The 20,669-nt window shown below is 45.8% G+C and overlaps 1 protein-coding gene across 3 annotated transcripts in view; it reads left to right on the top strand.

Moving 5' to 3' along the window:
- Positions 1-20,669, top strand: part of fig4a (FIG4 phosphoinositide 5-phosphatase a) — a 96,133-nt gene that overhangs the window by 57,688 nt on the left and 17,776 nt on the right. For 2 of the 3 annotated variants that reach the window (XM_076273412.1, XM_076273413.1), the window contains 5 exons: positions 646-784; positions 4,778-4,836; positions 6,077-6,224; positions 6,542-6,625; positions 7,766-7,958. In XM_076273412.1, coding sequence (XP_076129527.1) covers positions 646-784; positions 4,778-4,836; positions 6,077-6,224; positions 6,542-6,625; positions 7,766-7,958 — 623 coding nt within the window. Of the gene's footprint in view, positions 1-645; positions 785-4,777; positions 4,837-6,076; positions 6,225-6,541; positions 6,626-7,765; positions 7,959-8,298; positions 8,346-20,669 lie in introns of all 3 variants that reach the window. The other variant, XM_076273414.1, reaches the window with a different exon arrangement.

Here is a 20,669-nt window from a genome sequence, read left to right as displayed (position 1 = left end):
TCTCTCCCCCATCCGTGTCGTACACATCCTGTGCCCTTGTCTCGTCATGTGTGTGTCTTTGTCAGGCTTTCATTTTGTTTTGCCCTGTCTCTATAGGCTGAGGCGCAGAGCTCTGTTTTCTATTGGGGGTTGTTCAAAGAGGAACACTGTACAGGAAGTTGAGTTAGAAACAGTATTCACTTTCTTCACTTTTTTTTCAGTGTTCTGTCCCTTTTCTCTTTTTCTCTCCATCCATCCTGGCTCATCCCTGCCTTCTGTCTTTGTATGTCACTCTCTCTGTCTTTCTCTGTTTGAAAATATTTTGTTTGATATGATGGTGTGAAGCTTTGTTGATTGGCACACTAATATTGTATTGTATCGATGTAATCATGTAAATAAAATAATAAAGTTGTGTTATCTCTCTCTATCCCTGTCTCTCCCTTTCTCTCTCTCTCTCGATCTCTTTCTCCCCCTCCTTCCCCCTCTCTCCCTCCCCCACTCCTTCCTCTCCTTTCCCTCTTCCTTCGCTCTCTCTGTGTCTCAGTGTGTTTAAAGCCTGTCTTGACAATCTTAGTTGAATATGCCTGACATAACTGACCATGTTGGACTCTCTCTCTCTGTGTCTCTCTCTCTCTGTGTCTCTCTCTCTCTCTGTGTCTCTCTCAGATGCGGACAGGCAGGATGCCATTAATCTCTTCCTGCAGGTGTATCAGACAGGGGAGAACAAGCCGCATCTCTGGGAACTTCCCACGGACTTCTACCTACACCAGAGCAATACACTCAGCCTGCTGCAGGATCGACGCAGGTGTGTGTTTGTTTGTGTGCGCGTATGTGCGTGTGTGTGTGTGTGTGCGCACGTCTCTATGTGTATGTTTGTGTTTATCTACCTGTGTTCATCTGTCTTTCTGCCTGTGCGTGTGTGTCTGTCTGTGCATGTGAGTTTGACTGTGTGTTTGTGTGTGTGTGTGTGTGTGTGTGGATTTGGCGTGTGTGCATGCGTGTGTGTGTGTGTGTGAGTTCACATACATACACACAAACTGACTTTGAGAGAGATATCTGCTGGTACCACCAATCTCCAGTCCCTCCAGGCCACACGTCCTCCTCTCGTTACCCAGTTTTGCCTCTCCATCTCCGGGCTCGTTTTCTGACACCCTGGCCTCTTCTGGTGTGAAGCAGAGACCTCTGTGGAAGGTGTGTGTGACGGCCTGTAATTAAGACGGCCAACTCACATGGTGGTCTGGCAGCTATTAACCCGGATTTTAGCTTACACACACACAAGGGCGTAGGTTTGGTCTCAGCTTTGGTGGGGACACATCCCCAACTCCTGCTGTCACGATACCAACATTATTGTTTCAATACCAATACCAAGTGAAGAATCTCGATTTCAATAACTTTGCGATTTTTTTCATTTTGATTTGGTTTGGGGGCCCCCACCACCTTGACGGCATCAGTAATATTGAATATTGTGTGATCATTCACATCAGTAATATTGAATATTGTGTGATCATTCACATCAGTGGCAATTATAGAATTTGATTGACCCTCCACACCCCCCCCCCACCACACACACACAGACAAGTGACAAGTGATGGTTGTCATAGGTTTCTATTTCATATTTTGGTATTCATATAAACTTTATATACTGTATATTGTTAATTATTTATAGCATTTTATGATCTGCATAATTACTAATAGCTAAACATATTTGGTCATTTGAATACATCATAATGATATTTAAATTATTAGTCTACACTTATCTTCAATATCATCACATTTGTGGTGTGCAAGTTTAATTGTGTGCCTGTCACTTTAAGGAGAACATGAACGCAATTAGCTTTCAAACTCACGGTTTTAGGCTAGTGGAAAATAGTTTCGTGGCCCACTGGTTAGCACTCTGGACTTGTAACCGGAGGGTTGCCGTTTCAAGCCCCGACCAGTGGGCCACGGCTAAAGTGCCCTTGAGCAAGGCACCTAACCCCTCACTGCTCCCCGAGCGCTGCCGTTGTAGCAGACAGCTCACTGCGCCGGGATTAGTGTGTGCTTCACCTCACTGTGTGTACACTGTGTGCTGTTTGTGTTTCACTAATTCACCGATTGGGTTAAATTCAGAGACCAAATTTCCCTCACGGGATCAAAAAAGTATATATATAGTGCAAGGATATGTGGATTCAATTATATATATATATACATAGTGCAAGGATATGTGGATTTAATTCATCATGTTTGCTATGTCATTAGATAAAATAAATGTTCAAAAAACTAACAAGTCAAAGAAAATCTTTCTTGAATGAGATCATAAAAGGAGATGCGTAAGTGTCTCGCAATGTTCATTTCTATAAGTATGGAAATGCACCATAGTTTGTCTTTTATTTCTTTGCATTGTGCAGGCTACATTCACAAATACATTAGCCTACTGTACATGAACAGAATATAGGAACAGGAAAACGTCTCGGATCCATTGTTTATTGCGACTGCAAGATTGGTAACCCAATTAACAGTCAGTGATGGTGACTTCTATTCTGTGTTATATGCCACTGTCTGTGCGGCACACCCCTATTCAACATGACTCCTAACCTTGGTTGAAAGATTACAGAAGCTAGGTTAACTGTAACAATATCCTGGGTAATATCCTAACAGTTAATGCTATTTTCCTTAGTAAAATCCGCATTTGAAAACCTTGTCACCAGTTGCCACAGTCTGTAGTTACTTTGCCTACTTAGACTCTGCATAATGAAAACGCGTTGAATGTTCCTTTTCTGCTTTGGCGGCATAGCTGATCCACAAAGCACAAAAAGAGGCAAAATGTGCATGCTGAAGGGCAAAGAGGCAAAATGTGCATGCTGAAGGGCAAAGAGGCAACATGTGCATGCTGAAGGGCAAAGAGGCAAAATGTGCATGCTGAAGGGCAAAGAGGCAACATGTGCATGCTGAAGGGCAAAGAGGCAACATGTGCATGCTGAAGGGCAAAGGGGCAACATGTGCATGCTGAAGGGCAAAGGGAATATTACAATGTTTTACACTGGCCTCTTTTGGGTTATGTATTGGTAGACATCCTTGATAATTTAGCATACACACTCACTCGCTCGATAACTTAGCATACACACTCGCTCGCTTTTCTGACAGTGTCACTACAAAGTAGGCCTAGGCTATGCTTTGACTCTGTTGTGTGTGTCAGATAAACCCCCTTCGGTTTCAGCCAATCAAATGACAGTGCTTCTTTTACTGTCGTCCTTGCCGTTGGATTAGTCCAAATAGCACAAAGGAGTTCGCTAAAATATTGGTGGGGACAATTTTCTCATCTCAAAATTTTGATTGGGACTAGTCACTAGCGTCCCACCCTAAACCTACGCCCATGCACACACACAAACACACACACACACACACAAAAACACAAACTAGGGCTGGGATAAACGATTATTTTTTAAACGAGTAATCTAGCGATTATTTTTTCGATGCATCGATTAATCTAACGATTCATTTTTTTAGTCCGATTCGATTATCTTCCAATTAATTCACTAATAGCAACTTATTCATGTTTATTTAACATGAATTCTTTAACATTGCAATATATGTTTATTGCTCTTAAGATTCCAAAATAAATGACTATACAAGTGCAAAGTAATGCATTCTTAGTCAGAGGTAGCATTCAATAAAGTTCAGTAGTGTATGTCTAATTGAGTGCCTGTCATTTTAAGACATTGGTGTGGGAATCCTTGCAACAGTTAAAAGACTGCTGATGTGTGGATGCAATTCATAACGTAGTTAGTTCAAATAACGGTTTGTACTTCTCCTTTGGACAAGCACTTTTGAGTCTTGGAAAACACTTTTCCATTTACATCGGGATTTTGCAAACATTCCGAGTCAATAAAATGAGCCTGAGTAACGAATACAAGCAGCTGCAAGTAATCATGCTAAACTTGACATCCAAAAAGTATTCTAACGTTAGCTTTGAAATACTGCTTGATTGCATACTGTAACTTAACTTAGTTTAGTCTCCTCAATGTACTATGTTGTGATAAGACCTTAGCAGAGTTTACCTTAACTTTAATGCTGCAGTTTTGAACAAATTTGCGCAGCATGGTCACGATGCTAAGCGGAATTAATAGCAATTTAGCCCACTGTGTTCTATGCAGTGCTTCTATGTGGCAACAACAATCCTTCAACAATCGTGAATAATTTGTTAAATGCACATGCAGAGGAGGAGCAGCGGGCTCGTTACGAGGGAGAGCGGGCGGGGCGAGGAAAGGCTGTGTGAGTAAAAAGTGCAGCTCAATTAAGGTGTAAAATTAAAAATATTTAGCAGCACATGTTATGCTTGACGAATCGACCCTCATATTTTGCGTCGACGTATTTTTTGCGTCGACGTCATCGATTACGTTGACGCGTTGTCCCAGCCCTAACACATATACAGCATGTCAGCAGATGAGCACACCAGTCGCTGAAGAAGGTCAATCATCGGCTGCTAACCAACAGCTGGGATCTCTGAGAGAGTGCGAGAGAGAGAGAGAGAGAGAGAGAGAAAGTGAGATGGAAGTGGTTTGACTCAGAGTTGGGCATGTTATATGATCTAGTGGAGATTGAAGGACAGAGTTAGGTGGGCGGCAGGTGTCTGTCTGTCTGTCTGTCTGTCTGTCGAATCCATTCAGTCTCCAGTAACACTACACCCCCTCACTAGCCACCTCATTCACACACTGATTGGACTCTGATCCTGGCTTGTGTGTGTGTGTGTGTGTGTGTGTGTGTGTGTGTGTGTGTGTGTGTGTGTGTGTGTGTGGGTGTGTTTTTTTTATTTTTATAGTTACACGTACTGGTGGTCTGAGGGAGTCCTGTCCTACCTGCCTCTACCATATGATGACGGTAATCACATCTTTCACTGGGCCTGCTGCTGTTGCTGATGAGACACAACAATAAACGCGTGCACACGCTCTCCCCCTCCCTCCCTCCCTCCCTCCCTCCCTCTCCCTCCCCCCCTCCCGCACTCTCTCTCCCTCCCTCCCTCCCTCTCCCTCCCTCCCTTCCTCCCTCACTCTCTCTCCCTCCCTCCCTCCCTCTCCCTCCCTCCCTCCCGCACTCTCTCTCCCTCCCTCCCTCCCTCTCCCTCCCTCCCGCACTCTTCTCCCCTCCCTCCCTCCCTCCCTCACCTCTCTCTCCCCTCCCTCCCTCACTCTCTCTCCCCTCCCTCCCTCCCTCCCTCACTCTCTCTCCCCCTCCCTCCCTCCCTCCCGCACTCTCTCTCTCTCTCCCCCTCCCTCCCTCCCGCACTCTCCCTCCCTCCCCCTCTCTCTCTCCCCCTCCCTCCCTCCCGCACTCTCTCTCTCTCTCCCCCTCCCTCCCTCCCGCACTCTCCCTCCCTCCCTCCCCCTCCCGCACTCTCTCTCTCTCTCCCCCTCCCTCCCTCCCGCACTCTCTCTCTCTCTCCCCCTCCCTCTCTCCCCATCCCTCCCTCCCGAAGTAAGTCTCTCTCTCTCTCTCTTAACATTATTGCCGAAGCTCAATCACATATACATTTAAAGGGACAAATATGTTGAAAAGAATTTGGGAAATGAAGTTAGACTTTCGCACACACACACACACACACGCACACACACACACACACACAGACCCGCAAACAATCACAAAAACACTGTCCAGCCGACCAGCCTGCTCACAGTGCTGTGCACCTGGTCCTCAGGCGCTAATGTGCTGCCGCAGCCATGGTGCCCATCTGTTGTTTGGACAGCAGCAGAGCATCCCTTCCTGTACACCCACCACTGCCCTGGCCTCTTTAAACGCTGCTTTCACACAGTCAAAAAGACCTTTATTGGCCAGAATCCGATCCTAACAACGTACAGTGTTCCTTGAAAGCAAGGGAAAGTGTGTGTGTGTGTGTGTGTGTGTGTGTGAGCTTAAAGAGAACAGAAGGGAACAGAATATTAGTCTAGGGAACATACTGTAGTATTAACAACATTAACAAAAATGCTCATTCATTGAACATATGGACTAGCTGTGCTGCACACTCTTTAAAAAGCATCCTCCTGCAATACCACACCAACCACAATTCACATTCAGAGAGATCGGAATTGAAATCTGTCATATTTTATGTGTGTGTGTGTGTTAGTCCCTTGTGATGAGAACCGTAAGAATGTGACGGTGAAACGTGTGAACCGGTTTGACGAGAGCATCGACACCTACACAGAATTCTACAAGCCGTACGAGCTCACATCATTCGACGACACTTTCTGCATCTCCATGACCAACTCTGCTCGGTAGGTGCACATACACACACACACACACGTGTACACACACATTCACACATATTTATACACACACACACACACACACACACACACACAGACAGGCAAGCATACACACTCCCAGGGTATAATGAATGCACACATCCAGGTAATGGGGACAAGTATCAAGATAATATACATCAGGACACACACACAGATACACACCAAATCTTCCAGTGTGAATGCCGTAATCACACTACGCTACAGTTGTAGTGATAATTGAGGTGCTCAACACAAAGTGTTTTCCAGTGATTCATGCTGTTTGTTTGTTTGTTTGTTTGTTTGTGCAGGGAGTTCATGCCCAAAACTGTCGGAGTGGATCCCAGCCCATTCACTGTTCGCAAGCCAGAAGAGACCGCAAAATCTGTTTTGGGGTAAGTGTGTGTGTGCGCATGTTCATTTATCTATGTTTTCATGAGTGTGGTGCGGTGCAGTAAACATTTGTGTGCATGGATACTGTATGCCTAAGTGTTTAGATTTTTATTCGGATGCCTGTTAGTCTATAGTGCTATTCTGCACCACTTCCTGGAACTTAGGGAAGAAGTGCATCTTGCATGTTTCTCTCTTAACTCTTGAAGCAACTGTATGCTTTCTCATGTCATTCGTATGTGTTATTCAACTGTATGTGTAATCTCTTGGAGTGTGTATGTGATCATGATTTAATTTGTCTGAAGATCTACTTCTCTTAAAGTAAGGTGTGTGTGTGTATGTGTGCGCGTGTGCGTGCACGTGCACGTGCGCGTGTGCGTGTGAGAGTATTGCTGTATATCTGAGAGGGTGTTTTTGCCTGTGTGTCAGTGTGTGCCAGTCTCTTCCACATGTGCACTTAACCCACAAAAACATCCGCGTGACTCACCTGCTTCTGATCTGCTGGGAAACCAGTTATTTGTCACGTTGTTCCTCAGACACGCACGCACACACACACACACACTCTGCTGTGGTGTGCATATGTAACTGTTATGGTTGACCTGAATGTGATGACCAGCCTCAGCTACAAATTGACCAAGTGTGTGTTTGTGTGTGTGTGTCTCTGTGTGTGTGTGCTTTTTCTGGCAGAGAATGATCTCTTGATTCAATGTACTTTTGTATCTCTCTTCTCATCTCTGGCTGTGTCTTCCTGGTACATCTAGTTTTTACGTCTCCTCTCTCTCTCTCTCTCTTGTGAAAAGGATACAGGTGTCCATATGCATGTGTATCTGTGCTATTTGACATTTGTCATTTGTATCGGACTCAATTCAGATCAATAGGGATCCAACTCTATTGTGATGTTTCTGTAATGTCTTGACTCGGACTTGAATACTGGGGACTCGAGACTGGACTCGGACTCAAGGGTTAGTGACTCGAATTGGACAACCCTGGTACCGTAAAAGTCTCTCTCTCTCTCTCTCTCTCTCTCTCTCATCTCTCTCTCTCTCTCTCTCTCATCTCTCTCTCTCTCTCTCTCTCTCTCTCTCTCTCTCTCATCTCTCTCTCTCTCTCTCTCTCTCTCTCTCTCTCTCTCTCTCATCTCCCAGAAAGAGCAGCAAAGACGAGGCAGTCCTGCATCGTAAGACGGCGGCCAGCGCCCCCCCTCCACCCTCGGAGGAGGCCGTGTCCAGCAGCAGCGAGGACGACTCAGAGGAAGACCGCGAGGACGACGCCTCCGCCTCCCAGCGCTCCACGCCCATCAAACTCATCGAATCAGGGGACAGCGTCCGCGCACAGGAGGTAACAAGTCCTCAACAGACGGAATTTAGGGTTAACTTTCATACCATACATTTCATCCACATTCCTCTGAACCTAAGGGTTTCAACTACATGAAGAGCATGTCCATCTGAAAGCAACACAATGTCGTACTTTTACCTTAAAGGTGCTCTAAGTGATGCTGGCTAGAGAGCTAGCTCCCCCTCCCTCCCGTGCAATTGAAACTCTCCTAAACGCGCATCTCGTCGGTGATTTGCTGGAACAGTGTGTTATGTTTTTATGGGCCAGGTTGGCCTAGGTTGTTTTTGTTGCTGTTTTTTGAGCCTGGGCTGTCCACAGAGATCATGTTTCTTTTTTTTTACAGTGTATTCAGGACACAGGCAGCTAGCCGATGGTGAGGTGATGTTTGCTGTAAGTGACACAACATGTTTTAGCCTAAAAAACGCTTACAGCACCTTTAAAATAATGGTATCCAACCCTTCTTGATGCTACACTGACTCACCGTAAGGAGAATGGAATCTGACATTACCAATGTTTGCCCACAACATCTGGTATTACGCTAGGTAGCGTTGTAGTTTGCTTTGTAGCGATCTCGTTTGCCTTTTTTGGCGTTTGTAGAAAAATTAGGTACCCCCGTAGCACTAACTCAGCACTCAATATGTTGAAAATGTATGAAATTGGGGGAATTCCTACAATGGGTTACTTGAAAGGTGCACTCTTTGTATGCAAAGATAGAGGATAGCTGCGCAAGACTGCTGCTGTTCTGATTCTGGGGGTGGGCGGTTTGACTGGGTCACGGATTGAGAATAAATATTGGGTTGTTAGGTCTTTTGTGATGAGTGAAGCAGAAGTGACGAGCAGTGACAATTGATGTTCTAAAGAATCTATGTGATTAGTTTGAGTATTGGACGATTGAGGTCACCATCACTCTTGGTCTACGTGGGTGCTTCTTTCAATTTGTGTCTGTGTCTGGCAGCTCTTCAGGAAGACACTCCACACAAACTTATACACACATGCACACATACATGCACACATAAATGCTGACACACACACACACACATACACACACCACTACACATACACCACTACACATGCACTTAAACTCACAGGACACAAACACACACACACAATTGTCACAAGCTCACACACATGCACATTGACACACAGATGCACGATATGTCAATCAATAGTGATGAGAGAACGTAGCTACTTCAAGAAGATACTTGACCCACATTCATACACTCTGATGCACCCACACACTCACTGTGATCACAGCCAGGGCAGGAGCTAACTGCCATAAGGTAGGCCAGTTGTGTAGCGTTCAATGAGAAATATCATCATATACAATTTGAATGTCATTGTATGCTCAGCAATATGCTTGTAATGCTTTATATATGACATCCTATCCTCTTCAACCTCTCATTTGATCTCTATCCTTCTCAGATGTCTCTCTCTTCATCAAACACTTCTCTGTGTCTTTATCTCTTTCCCCACACCTCCCTCTCCCTCTGTTCTTTACCTCCCTCTGCCTCTATTCTTCTATCCATCGCTTTGTTATTCTCTTCCGCATTCTCTTTCTCCCTCTTTCAGACTTTTAGTCACTGTGTGTGTGTGTGTGTGTGTGTGTGTGTGTGTGGAGCGTCCTCTTGAAGAGCTGTTGGACATAGACACAGATGCAGACACACATGCCCTTTTGTTGCCCTCACACAAGCCTGGCATTTGCTGGGTCTCCCTCTTCCAGCTCAGTGTCTAGCATGCACTCTCTTTCTTTCTCTCTCTCACTCACTCACACACACACACACACACACACACACACACACACATACAGAGTACATTCAGACACACATGACTACAGATTCTCTCTCTCTCATCTGTTCATCTGTGTCTTTATGCTCACTCATAATCCTGTCATCAGCCCTCCAACACATTCTCTTCCTGTCCTGGATCAAGCATGCTCCATATCACACACATACACACACACACACACACACACACACACACACACACACACTGAGATCCATTGACTTACGGCATCTAGCTCACACACCCGCGTTGTCAGTGTGATTGCGATCAGTGTGAGCATGTGACCTCTGTGTGTGTGTGTGATGCTGATGCTGTTCTGATGTACTGTGCTGTTCACTGCCTCACCTAACACCTCCCAAGTGTTAGCGTGTGTGTGTGTGTGTGCTTGACCGCCACAGGCGCAGGATCTCACACAGGAAGTGACATTGCCAGTGGCACCTCAGCTTGGCCAACCAGAAGCATCCGAGGGTAGGGTGTTTCACGGGACTGCGTGTTTGGCGGGTCTGTCAGCAGTGGCGATGGCAGCACTGCAAATCTCCCTCAAACATGCCATCCTAGACCATCAGGCCTAACCGTCAGGTTCATACATTTACAATCCGTGTGCTTGAGCACTGCAGAAGGTTGAATAGTGACTAGTGAACACTGTGGTGCGTGTTGCTCTACCCCTTTTACGTGTGCAAGCTTGTGCCATCTCTATGGAAGAGCCACTGAGAGAGCCAGTGATTGGATTACATACCCTCCCACCTTGTCCCCTTATTAAAACCAGACCGTCAGTGACGTCTTTGGGCCAGTTTTCTTTTGTGAATGTGTTTCACATACCCCCCGAGAAGGAGCGGTAAAATGCGGAGCTGAGATTTATCATGTGCATTAAGCTCCAAAGCCACGCGCCAGATTAGACTGAGCCCCCTGTGGTGATAATGTACCTCAAGACGTGGTTTTTATCACCTCATTTTGGCTAAAGATGGTAGAGAGATAGAAAGTGAGTGTGTGAAAGAGAGCGAGAGAGAGAGAGACCATTTTGCAGTCAGGATGTAGTTTTGGTACCCCAAAGATTAATCATCACCACCACCTTCATCACCATCACCATTATCATAGCAGAGAGAGAGAGAGAACACTTCCTAGCTTCCATTCTGGGCATATGGGGTGGTGGTGGTGATGATGATGATGATGATGATGATGTGATGGTGTTGGTGGTTATGATGATGATGATTAAGGTGATGGTGGTGTTGGTGGTGGTGATGATGACCATGATGAAGGTGATGGTGGTGTGTTTTGCGGTCAGCTTCATGTTACCGTGGTGTTGGATACCAAGCAGCAGCCCTGTTAAAGCCGACGCCTCCCTGTTTATGAAGGCAGAGACCAATGAGTCAGCCATCACTAGAGGACCTTTTTAAATGTGTGTTCCAGCGCTGTCTATCACATTCCAGTGTCACACACACACACACACTGATGGAGAACATCTCACTGATCTGACTCAGAAGCTCTCTCCTCCTCATCATGACAACACTATCTGTTTTGCTAGTGGTGTTGTCATAAGCAAGGAATTAGGGGGGGGGTGTATGTAGTCATGAAGTAAAGGATGCAGAGAATGAAAGGATGGAGGCAAATAAGAATGAGATGGAGGGAGGGAGGGAGGGATGGGGTTGATGTTTGTGACGGAACTGTTTTGAGTTTCGTCTTCTTTTTGGGTTTTGGCCACAGAATCAGAGGAACAGCATCGATGCGGTGTAAAATGTTAATTTAATTTTAAGGCTTACCAAACAAGCAAGCAAGTACAGGTGATTAAGGGGAATATACTAAGCAAAAATGAAAATAGTTCTAAATAGCTACGCAAAAAAAACGTAAATATGGAATAAACAGTTCTGTTTAACTATCTCAGAGTCACTAGGCCTACACGTCAAACACACAGGACTAGACTAGACTAGCCCTGACTATCTCAGAGTCACTAGGCCTACACGTCAAACACACAGGACTGGACTAGACTAGCCCTGACTATCTCAGAGTCACTAGGCCTACACGTCAAACACACAGGACTGGACTAGACTAGCCCTGACTATCTCAGTCACTAGGCCTACACGTCAAACACACAGGACTAGACTAGACTAGCCCTGACTATCTCAGAGTCACTAGGCCTACACGTCAAACACACAGGACTAGACTAGACTAGCCCTGACTATCTCAGAGTCACTAGGCCAAACGTCAAACACACAGGACTAGACTAGACTAGCCCTGACTATCTCAGAGTCACTAGGCCAAACGTCAAACACACAGGACTAGACTAGACTAGCACTAACCAAGACTGACAAAGAGGTGAACATATATACAGGTTACCAGCACCATTCTTAATTACAGGTGAACACACAACAAACAATTAACACATAATTCACAAGACAGACTCTGAGACAAAATGATAATATTCCTCTATAAACTAATAACAGATTCAAACAAACATGGCATAATAAACACATACAAATAAGTACATACAGGGACAAACATACAGAGCAACTTGAGCAGGATTGCCCTGCTCCCCCCTCCCCTTGGCGCTACCCACTTGAACGTGGCCAATTCCCTCCAGTACACAATAAACAGTCCATTGTTTCCCGGCGGCACCCTTTTGCTGCCGGACAGTCAGAAGGAACAGAATGCAGCAGCAGCCGCCGGTAACCCAACATGCAAACACCTTACACAAAAAGTTTGTGCACCAACTTTGTATAAATAAAATGTTATGCATAGTAAAGTCTTTTTATAGCCGTAAATTCCATGTATTTGGCGCGAGTGATATTGTTTAAAGAGTTTGTGCATTTGTTTGTGTGTGTGCGTGCGTGTATCAAACGTTTCCTAACCCATAGTCTGTGCCGACAGGGCGCTAGATATGTGCGGTCACATTTGGGACCGTCACACCCCCCCCCCCCCTCTGGTCTCACACCGGCAGGCGGGAGAGGACGTCAGCAGTGGCATTACTCTGTCCCGGAACCTGATGGTAAACCAGTAGGGCCGCATAGATAGGTACCAGCGTGTAATCCGTGCCTTTCAGTCTCGCATGCGGTCCATCCATTGCAGTGGCCGGTGATCAGTTTCGAGGAGAAACTCACGGCCCAAGAGGTAGTACCTGAAGGCCTCAAGGGCCCACTTCACCGCCAGGCACTCCTTCTCGACTGTAGAGTATCTCACCTCCCTTGGATACAGTTTCCGGTTGATGTATGCCACCGGGTGCCGCTGACCAGGTTCACCTTGGAGAAGCACCGCTCCTATGCCTCTATCAGAAGCATCTGTCTGCAACACAAAACTCTGTTAAAAGTTAGGACAGTATAGAACAGGCTCATTACATAAGGCATTCTGGATGTCTTGAAAGGCCTTCCTGGCCTCCTCAGACCACTGAACTTGGACGGGACATTTTTTACGTGTCAAGTCTGTAAGAGCAGCTGCCCTGACAGAGAAATTGGGTACAAATCTTCGGTACCACCCAGCCATACCTAAGAAGGATCGCACCTGGGTCTTAGTCTTGGGAAAGGGACATCGCCGAACTGCATCCAGCTTTTGTACCTGTGGCTTGATCACTCCTCCACCAATGACCGCCATCTTGCGGAGCCTAGACAGTCAATGATATTGTCAATTCTTGGTGTCGGGTATGAATCGAACTTTGAAACTGAATTCAAATACCTGAAATCAGCAAAAACGTAGACTCCCTTCTTTCTTGGGCACCAACACAACGGGACTACACCATTCACTTTTAGACGGTTCAATGATGCCCATAGTCAACATCTGGTCGACCTCCTCCTTCAACGCGACCAAGAAACGCTCTGGGATGCGGTAGCTCATGCGACGGGGAACTGCCCCTGCACACAGTGTTATGTGGTGCTCTACCAATCTGGTGTGTCCTGGCTTCTTACTGAACGAGGCTGAACTGCTGAGATGATGGAGGTCAGCTCGCTCTGATGATATAGGTAGGTACTGCTCCTTCACCTCTTCCTCATCCCTAACATGCCAGATCATGAATACCTCAGCACTCACCCATGGTCGCTCTCGCCACTCTTTCAGGAGATTGATGTGCAGCACCCGTCTGGAACCCTTCTTTCCTGGGTTGACAACCTCATACTTGGTAGACCCAAGCTTACGAGTAACCTCGTATGGTCCCTGCCACTTTGCCAGCAATTTGCTGGTGTCACTGGGCAGCATCACCAGGACCTTGTGTCCCTCTTGAAAACTCCTGGCTTTGGCTCTTTGGTCGTAGTAGGTCCTCTGCCGTTCTTGTGCCTGCTCAAGATTCTGTTGGGCAAGCTGTGCAATGCTCTTCAACCTCTTCCTCATCTGCAAGACGTAGGCAAGTGTATTCTGGGACTGGGGGGCCTCCTCGTCTCCCATTCAGGCTTCTTTCAGCAGAGACAGGGGTCCTCACACCTCCCGGCCATAAAGTAACTCAAAAGGTGAAAACCCTGTTGAAGCTTGCGGGACCTCGCGATATGCGAAGAGAAGGTAGGGGATCCAGGCAGCGGCAGATTCACTCACAAACTTGTGTAACATCTGTTTGAGGGTCTGATTGAACCGTTCAGTCAAGCCGTCCATCTGCGGATGATAAGGTGTAGTCCGTATGCCCTTTATCCCTAACAGCATATATAAGGAGCCTTGACATAAAATTAGTTCCCTGGTCTGTGATTTTGGCCCTAGGGAAACCAACTCTAGAGAACAGCTGAATGAGACAGGTGGCTACAGTTCTAGCTTTCACTGCCTTCAATGCAAAAACCTCGGGATACCTTGTGGCATAATCACTGATGACCAACATATAGCGGTTTCCAGCTTAACTACGCTCAAGGGGTCCTACCACATCCATTCCTAGTTGCTCAAAGGGTGTTCCTACTATGGGCAGAGGCTCTAAGGGAACCTTAGGGGGACATCTGCTAGTGGTTTTCTGGCACTCTGGACATACCCTACAGAACTCGGCAATGTCTTTGGTCATATTCGGCATATAGAAATGGCGGCTAACACGGGCACTGGTCTTTTGCCTGCCTAGATGACCTGCCCAGGGGATAGAATGGCTTAACTCGAGGACTACTCCTCTAACCTTCTGAGGGACTACCATCCTTGCCTCTGATCCACCCCCTTTATATAACACCCCCTTCCTGAGGTAAAACATATGTCCTGCCTCCCCACTGTCATCACCCCTTCACTGTGCCCCCTCCTGAGCTTGCTGGTATAACGGCCCAATGTCTGGATCTTGCTGCTGCATACTACTAATATTGTGGGGTATCTCTAGAGGCACCTCCAACTGTTCTGTGGACAACTCCTCTTGGCGATGAGCAGCCCCATACAGGAACTTTTCCTTTCTTCTCTGCCTCTTAGCCTTCCTGCCCTTTCCTGGCTGGGCATCAATGTCAGAATTATAGAAAGGCAATGCGGAGAATGGCACCTCAACTTCACTATTTGTAGCCATGGCTCGTGTCACCGCCATGTTACAATCATTCCTAGCAGCTACCAGATGAAACAAAATTGGAAAATCTTGGCCCAAAGTCATACGATATGGCAAATTATCCACCACCCCAACCTCTAACAGGTAAGTCTGCCCCAATACCTGTACATGTACACTAGCGGTTGGATACTGCCTTTCCTCCCCATGTACACACCGCAGTTGCGTCATCACCGAATAGTTCCTAAGGTTTAATGACACTAACTCAGAGGAGACTAAAGACTGCATGCTTCCTGTGTCTAACAGTGCACCAACCTCCCGCCCATTTACTTCTACAGCACAACAGTGGAGAGCTACAGGTATCTTGGGAGAGCTAGCCCTAGGCACTGTGCAGATGTTAGCTTGATTGGCTGGGTTATTAGGACATTTTGGCTTTATGTGTCCCTCCTGCCCACACTGATAACAAACTGGTACTTTGGGGCTGCTAGATCTGAAAACAGGGCTCTGTTTGGACAGACCACCCCTATCACTCACAGACTTACCCTCCCTGCTGTTCTTGGGTGGCTGAGGCTGCCGGTGGGGCCTATAGGCGTCTCTCTGTTCCCTCTCCACTGGTTGTATGTCCAGGGCTGGGCTTTACGCCGGGCCGCCACAAAGATGTCAGCCAGAGAGGCAGCTTCCGCCGCAGACACGGGGTCCCGTTCCTTTATCCACACTTGGAGATCGGGGGAAAGCATGCGAAGGAACTGTTCCAGTATGATTACCTCTGCGAGCTCCTCCTTGGAGTGCCGTTGGGGCTGTACCCATCTCTGGTACAGGTCTCGCAGTCGAACATACAATTCCTTCGGTGTCTCATCCTCACCCACCTCGGAACTCCGAAACTGCATCCTGTAAGTCTCCTGGTTAATATCATACTTCTCTAGTATGGCCTCTTTAACTCGGTCATAATTGAGTGAATCATCCTGGTCCATGTTAACATAAGCTGCCCTAGTCTTGCCCGACAGGAGGGGCACTAACCTTACTGCCCAGTCAGTTGTTGGCCACTGACACGCCAAGGCTATCCTCTCGAATTTTACCAGATAATGCTCAATGTCATCTGTGTCTTTCAAGCATTGCATTCGAGGTTCCCTCTCTATCTGGGCTCTGGCTTGACTACTAGCCCGGGGTGGTGCAGGATGGCCGCTCATGGCTGAAGATGACCTGGCTGGGACTTCCGAAATGCTGTCCAGAGCAGGCTCGGCAGGTACTCCAGGGTCTGGTGTAGTCCTCACGTGCACTTCCCGCTGCAGGAGGCTGAACTGATGTTGCAGGGTTTTCCATCGATTCTCCTGTCGCGCCGCCTCTTGCTCCATAACCATGTCTCGGGCCTGCTGTTGGGCCATGTGGCTTCGGAACATGTCCGGAAGCTCCTGCATCGACACATCTTCGGCCAGACTGGCCAATTCCGGATCAGCGCCCTCCACGTCTTCTCCTCCGATGGCCCCTACCTTCGGCTGCACCACGGGCACCTTCTTGGGTCCCATGACATCCACAAAGGCAGTCCACCAGAGACGGATGGGGAACAACGGCTCCAAAATTAAAGGAAAAATCCCTCAAAAATACCCACTTGAACGTGGCCAATTCCCTCCGGAACACAATAAACGGTCCATTGTTTCCCGGCGGCACCCTTTTGCTGCCGGACAGTCAGAAGGAACAGAATGCAGCAGCAGCCGCCGGTAACCCAACATGCAAACACCTTACACAAAAGTTTGTGCACCAACTTTGTATAAATAAAATGTTATGCATAGTAAAGTCTTTTTATAGCCGTAAATTCCATGTATTTGGCGCGAGTGACATTGTTTAAAGAGTTCGTGCATTTGTTTGTGTGTGTGCGTGCGTGAATCAAACTTATCCTAACCCATAGTCTGTGCCGACAGGGCGCTAGATATGTGCGGTCACATTTGGGACCGTCACAATGTTACTGTATTAATGACTTTTGTCACCAGAGATACAGAGACAAAGACGGACTGATAGACAGGCTGTTTTGAACTTTCATGTTTACAAAATAATTTGAACATTAAAGGGGAACTTTTTCAACGTAATAAACCCGTTTAGAAATCATTTGGATGGTTAAATGACCTGTTCCGGTGAAAATGGTGACTTTCCCCACTGCGCCTAGCGTCCCCAGGGGGAAAACCAACCTTGCAACATTGAGACTACCGTCCCGGAAAGAGAAGTGAGAAACAAGAAACTCGTTTTAAATCGTGTTTCTTACCATGTAACATCCACATAGTTCGGCCGAACTTATGCTAACCGTTCGCTAGCTTGTAAACAAATTCATGTGCTTTATCATTACCTTTTCCCACAGTTTGAAATAGCATAATGCACCATTTCTCCAGCAGAGGGGGAAATCCTGCCAAGTTTAAGTTGTCCCTTTAAGACATTATTTACAGTACATCATGTTGATGAAATGCGGTTTGAATTATTATCTAGAATTATGGCATTAGAAGAAAATGCGATGGATGCGGAGTCCTGCCTAGCCTATTGATCATGAGGTCGGAGGGATGTCTGCTATAGGGCAGGGTAGATCAGAAGCTGCAAATACTTTTTTAACCATGTGAACTGCAATGGAGATTACCTTTATTTGTGTTTTGAGTTACACTACCGGTCAAAAGTTTGGGGTCACTTAGAAATTTCCATTCCACTCCATTATAGACAGAATACCAGCTGAGATCAGTTGCATTGTTTTTTTTTTTAATTAGGGCAGCAGTTTTCAGATTACATTATCTGCTTACATAATTGCAAAAGGGTTCTCCAATGTTTTCTCAGTTAGCCTTTTAAAATGGTATCAGATTAGTAAACAGAATGTGCCTTTGGAACATTGGATGAATGGTTGCTGATGTAGACACTGCATATTGTATATTGAAGATATCTGCAACGGTCAAGAACCCTTTTGCAATTATGTAAGCACATAGAAAACTGCTGCCCTGATTAAATAAAAAACAGTGCAGCTGGTATTCTGTCTGTAATTGAGTGGGATGGAAATTTCTAAGTGACCTCAAACTTTTTACCGGTAGTGAAAGAAGAAATTAGTAACCTGCGACGTGCATTTTCTGCATTATTCTTTCTTGGTCTCTTGGAAGTGGATGCTTCAGCCTGCCACTATAGAAGCTCTCGGGCTACTCCATTATGGCAAAAAATCATTATCAGGATTGTTTTGGTCAGTATTGAGATTGCGATTACTCAGTGATTTTGGAATGCGTGCGTGCGTGCGTGCGTGCGTGCGTGCGTGCGTGCGTGCGTGCGCGCGCCTGTACTTGTGACCCTGTGACCCATGTGTGTTTTGTATTGTAATAGGTCAAATACAGCGTGTTCTCCCATTAAACCAATCTATTAAAAAAAGAAGGGAAATACAGTTAATGACTTGTGTAGCTGTGGGGTCTCCCAACTGTTTCTCAGAAAATGCACACGGATACACACACACCTAAATTGTACTACCCTTTGCTAATCCTGTCCTAATTGCAATCACAGCCATGTTGACCTCTCTAGTGCTTTCCATTTGTGTATATATGTGTGTGTATGTGTGTGTGTGTGTGTGACACACTTGTTGCTGAAAGGGTCCAACTAATTTTCTGCTAAAAAAGCATTTGGCCACACACAAACAGAGAGAGATAGAGAGAGAGAGAGACTGACGCAGAGCAGGCCAGTTAAAGCGTCAGCATGCTTCTCAGAAGATTAGAAAGCTCCGGTGTTTTCATGGAGATCTGTTGTCATGGTAAAGGGAATGTGTGCCATTGGCCTATCCCAGGTGCCCTATCTTCTACACCGAAAACGCATCTGGATAAGCACACACACTCTCTCACTCATCGTCTCTGTCACAACATACAAACTCTCCAGTCCAGGGTTTCCATTGACCAGTATTTAACCTGTAAATTGAAAAGGAAAAAAATATAAATATAATATAATATTTCTGGATATGATAAAGCCTTGTTTATGCTCCTTTTTCTTACAAAAATAGTGACGTCTGTTTCAAACATAGCTCCGTTTCATTGGTGTCCATAGGCCCTCAAAAACGTGCCGAAGAATTCGGATGAATTCGGATTCGGATGTTGTCATTCTCTCATATCAACCCAAATTGTAGTTATTTACATAGATAATGCTATTGTAATTTGTCACAGGTAAATTTGGCCAGTGAAATGATTGAATGAATAAATAAAATAAATTATTTCCAGGCATGTTGACTGGCAAGACATTAAAAAGTCCTAGCGGAAAGCATCCAAGGACCATTGGCTGCAACCCTTACACACACGGGTATGGGGTGGCTTGCGGGGTGGGGTGCGCTAGTGGCAGAATTTTTAATATTTTGACCCTGAGAAAATGGACTGTAAAATTTCACATTAAAATATTTGCAACCTCAGATGAATCATCTACCTTATCACAGTGATTCTCTCTGTGTGTGCATGTGTGTGCCCGTGTGTGTGTGTGTGTAAGGATAAATGTACTGTATGTAGAGGGAGATAATTAGTTATTTTGTGTGATTGCCAGATTCTACACAAAAACACGTTTTGCGGCGTGACATGTTCGGTGTTCTGTGTGAGTGGTTCTATGTTTATGTTGATAGGCATGATGGGGTATCGTGTGTGTGTGTGTGAGAGAAAGAGTGTGTGTGTATGCATGTCCCCCATCTGTGTATTTGTGATTTTGTATAGAGCAGAGACAGATGAGTAAGAATAATGTGTGTGTGGAGAATACGATATCCATGCTTATGCAGGCCTGACTGATCAGATATGAAATCTATTTCACACACACACACACAATCTTATTTTTTTTGGCACGGTTGCATTTTTTGAAGTTTGTACTGTATGTGTGAATATTGTTGTCTGTGTTTAATGTATGTGTAAGTGTATGTTTGCATGTGTGTGTGTGTGTGTGTGTGTGTGTGTCTGTGTGTGTCTGTGTGTGTGTGTGTGTGTGTGTGTGTGTGTGTGTATATGAGTGAGCATGTGTGCATGTTTGCTCGTGCTTGGGCTCACGTGTCACACACACACACACACACACGCAGACTCGTGGCTGTGCCCACAGGCCTGGCCGGCAGGATTGATCGCCAGGGTAACTGAGAAATCCGCAAACTGATAAAATATTTAAACATATGATTATCAGCCCGCTCTCGGAACAATTACCTCTCAGCACTTCATTTTGCTGTGCGTGTGTGTTTATGTATGTGTGTGTGTGTGTGTGTGTGTTTATGTATGTGTGTGTGTTTGTGTGTTTCTTTCTTTCTTCATCGTCGGTGTGTGTGTGTGATCATCCTTACAGTGTGCATGTGTGTTTGCTTTGGTCATACTGGTTGTGTGTATGTGTTTACACTTTTAGGTTTAGAAAAAAAGTGTAGTGCGATCCACCTGCTGGCGTATTCGTTTGTCTGCTTGTTTATGTTAGTTTCTGGTTGGGTGTGAAGTTGTGTTTTTGAGAAACCCATCAATGAATTAAGTGGCAGTGCAGAAATTAATGGTCAAGGAACATAATAAATATTGCAGGATTGGAAATTAAAT

This window comes from Alosa pseudoharengus, unplaced genomic scaffold, assembly GCF_046254945.1.
Source record: "Alosa pseudoharengus isolate Yale_2024_CS ecotype anadromous, Long Island Sound unplaced genomic scaffold, YU_APseudo_1.1 YU_APseudo_1.1_scf_7, whole genome shotgun sequence".
NCBI classification, from domain to species: Eukaryota; Metazoa; Chordata; class Actinopteri; order Clupeiformes; family Clupeidae; genus Alosa; species Alosa pseudoharengus.
The sequence above is the reverse complement of the archived record's forward strand: the minus strand, read 5'-3'. Positions and strand labels throughout refer to the sequence as shown.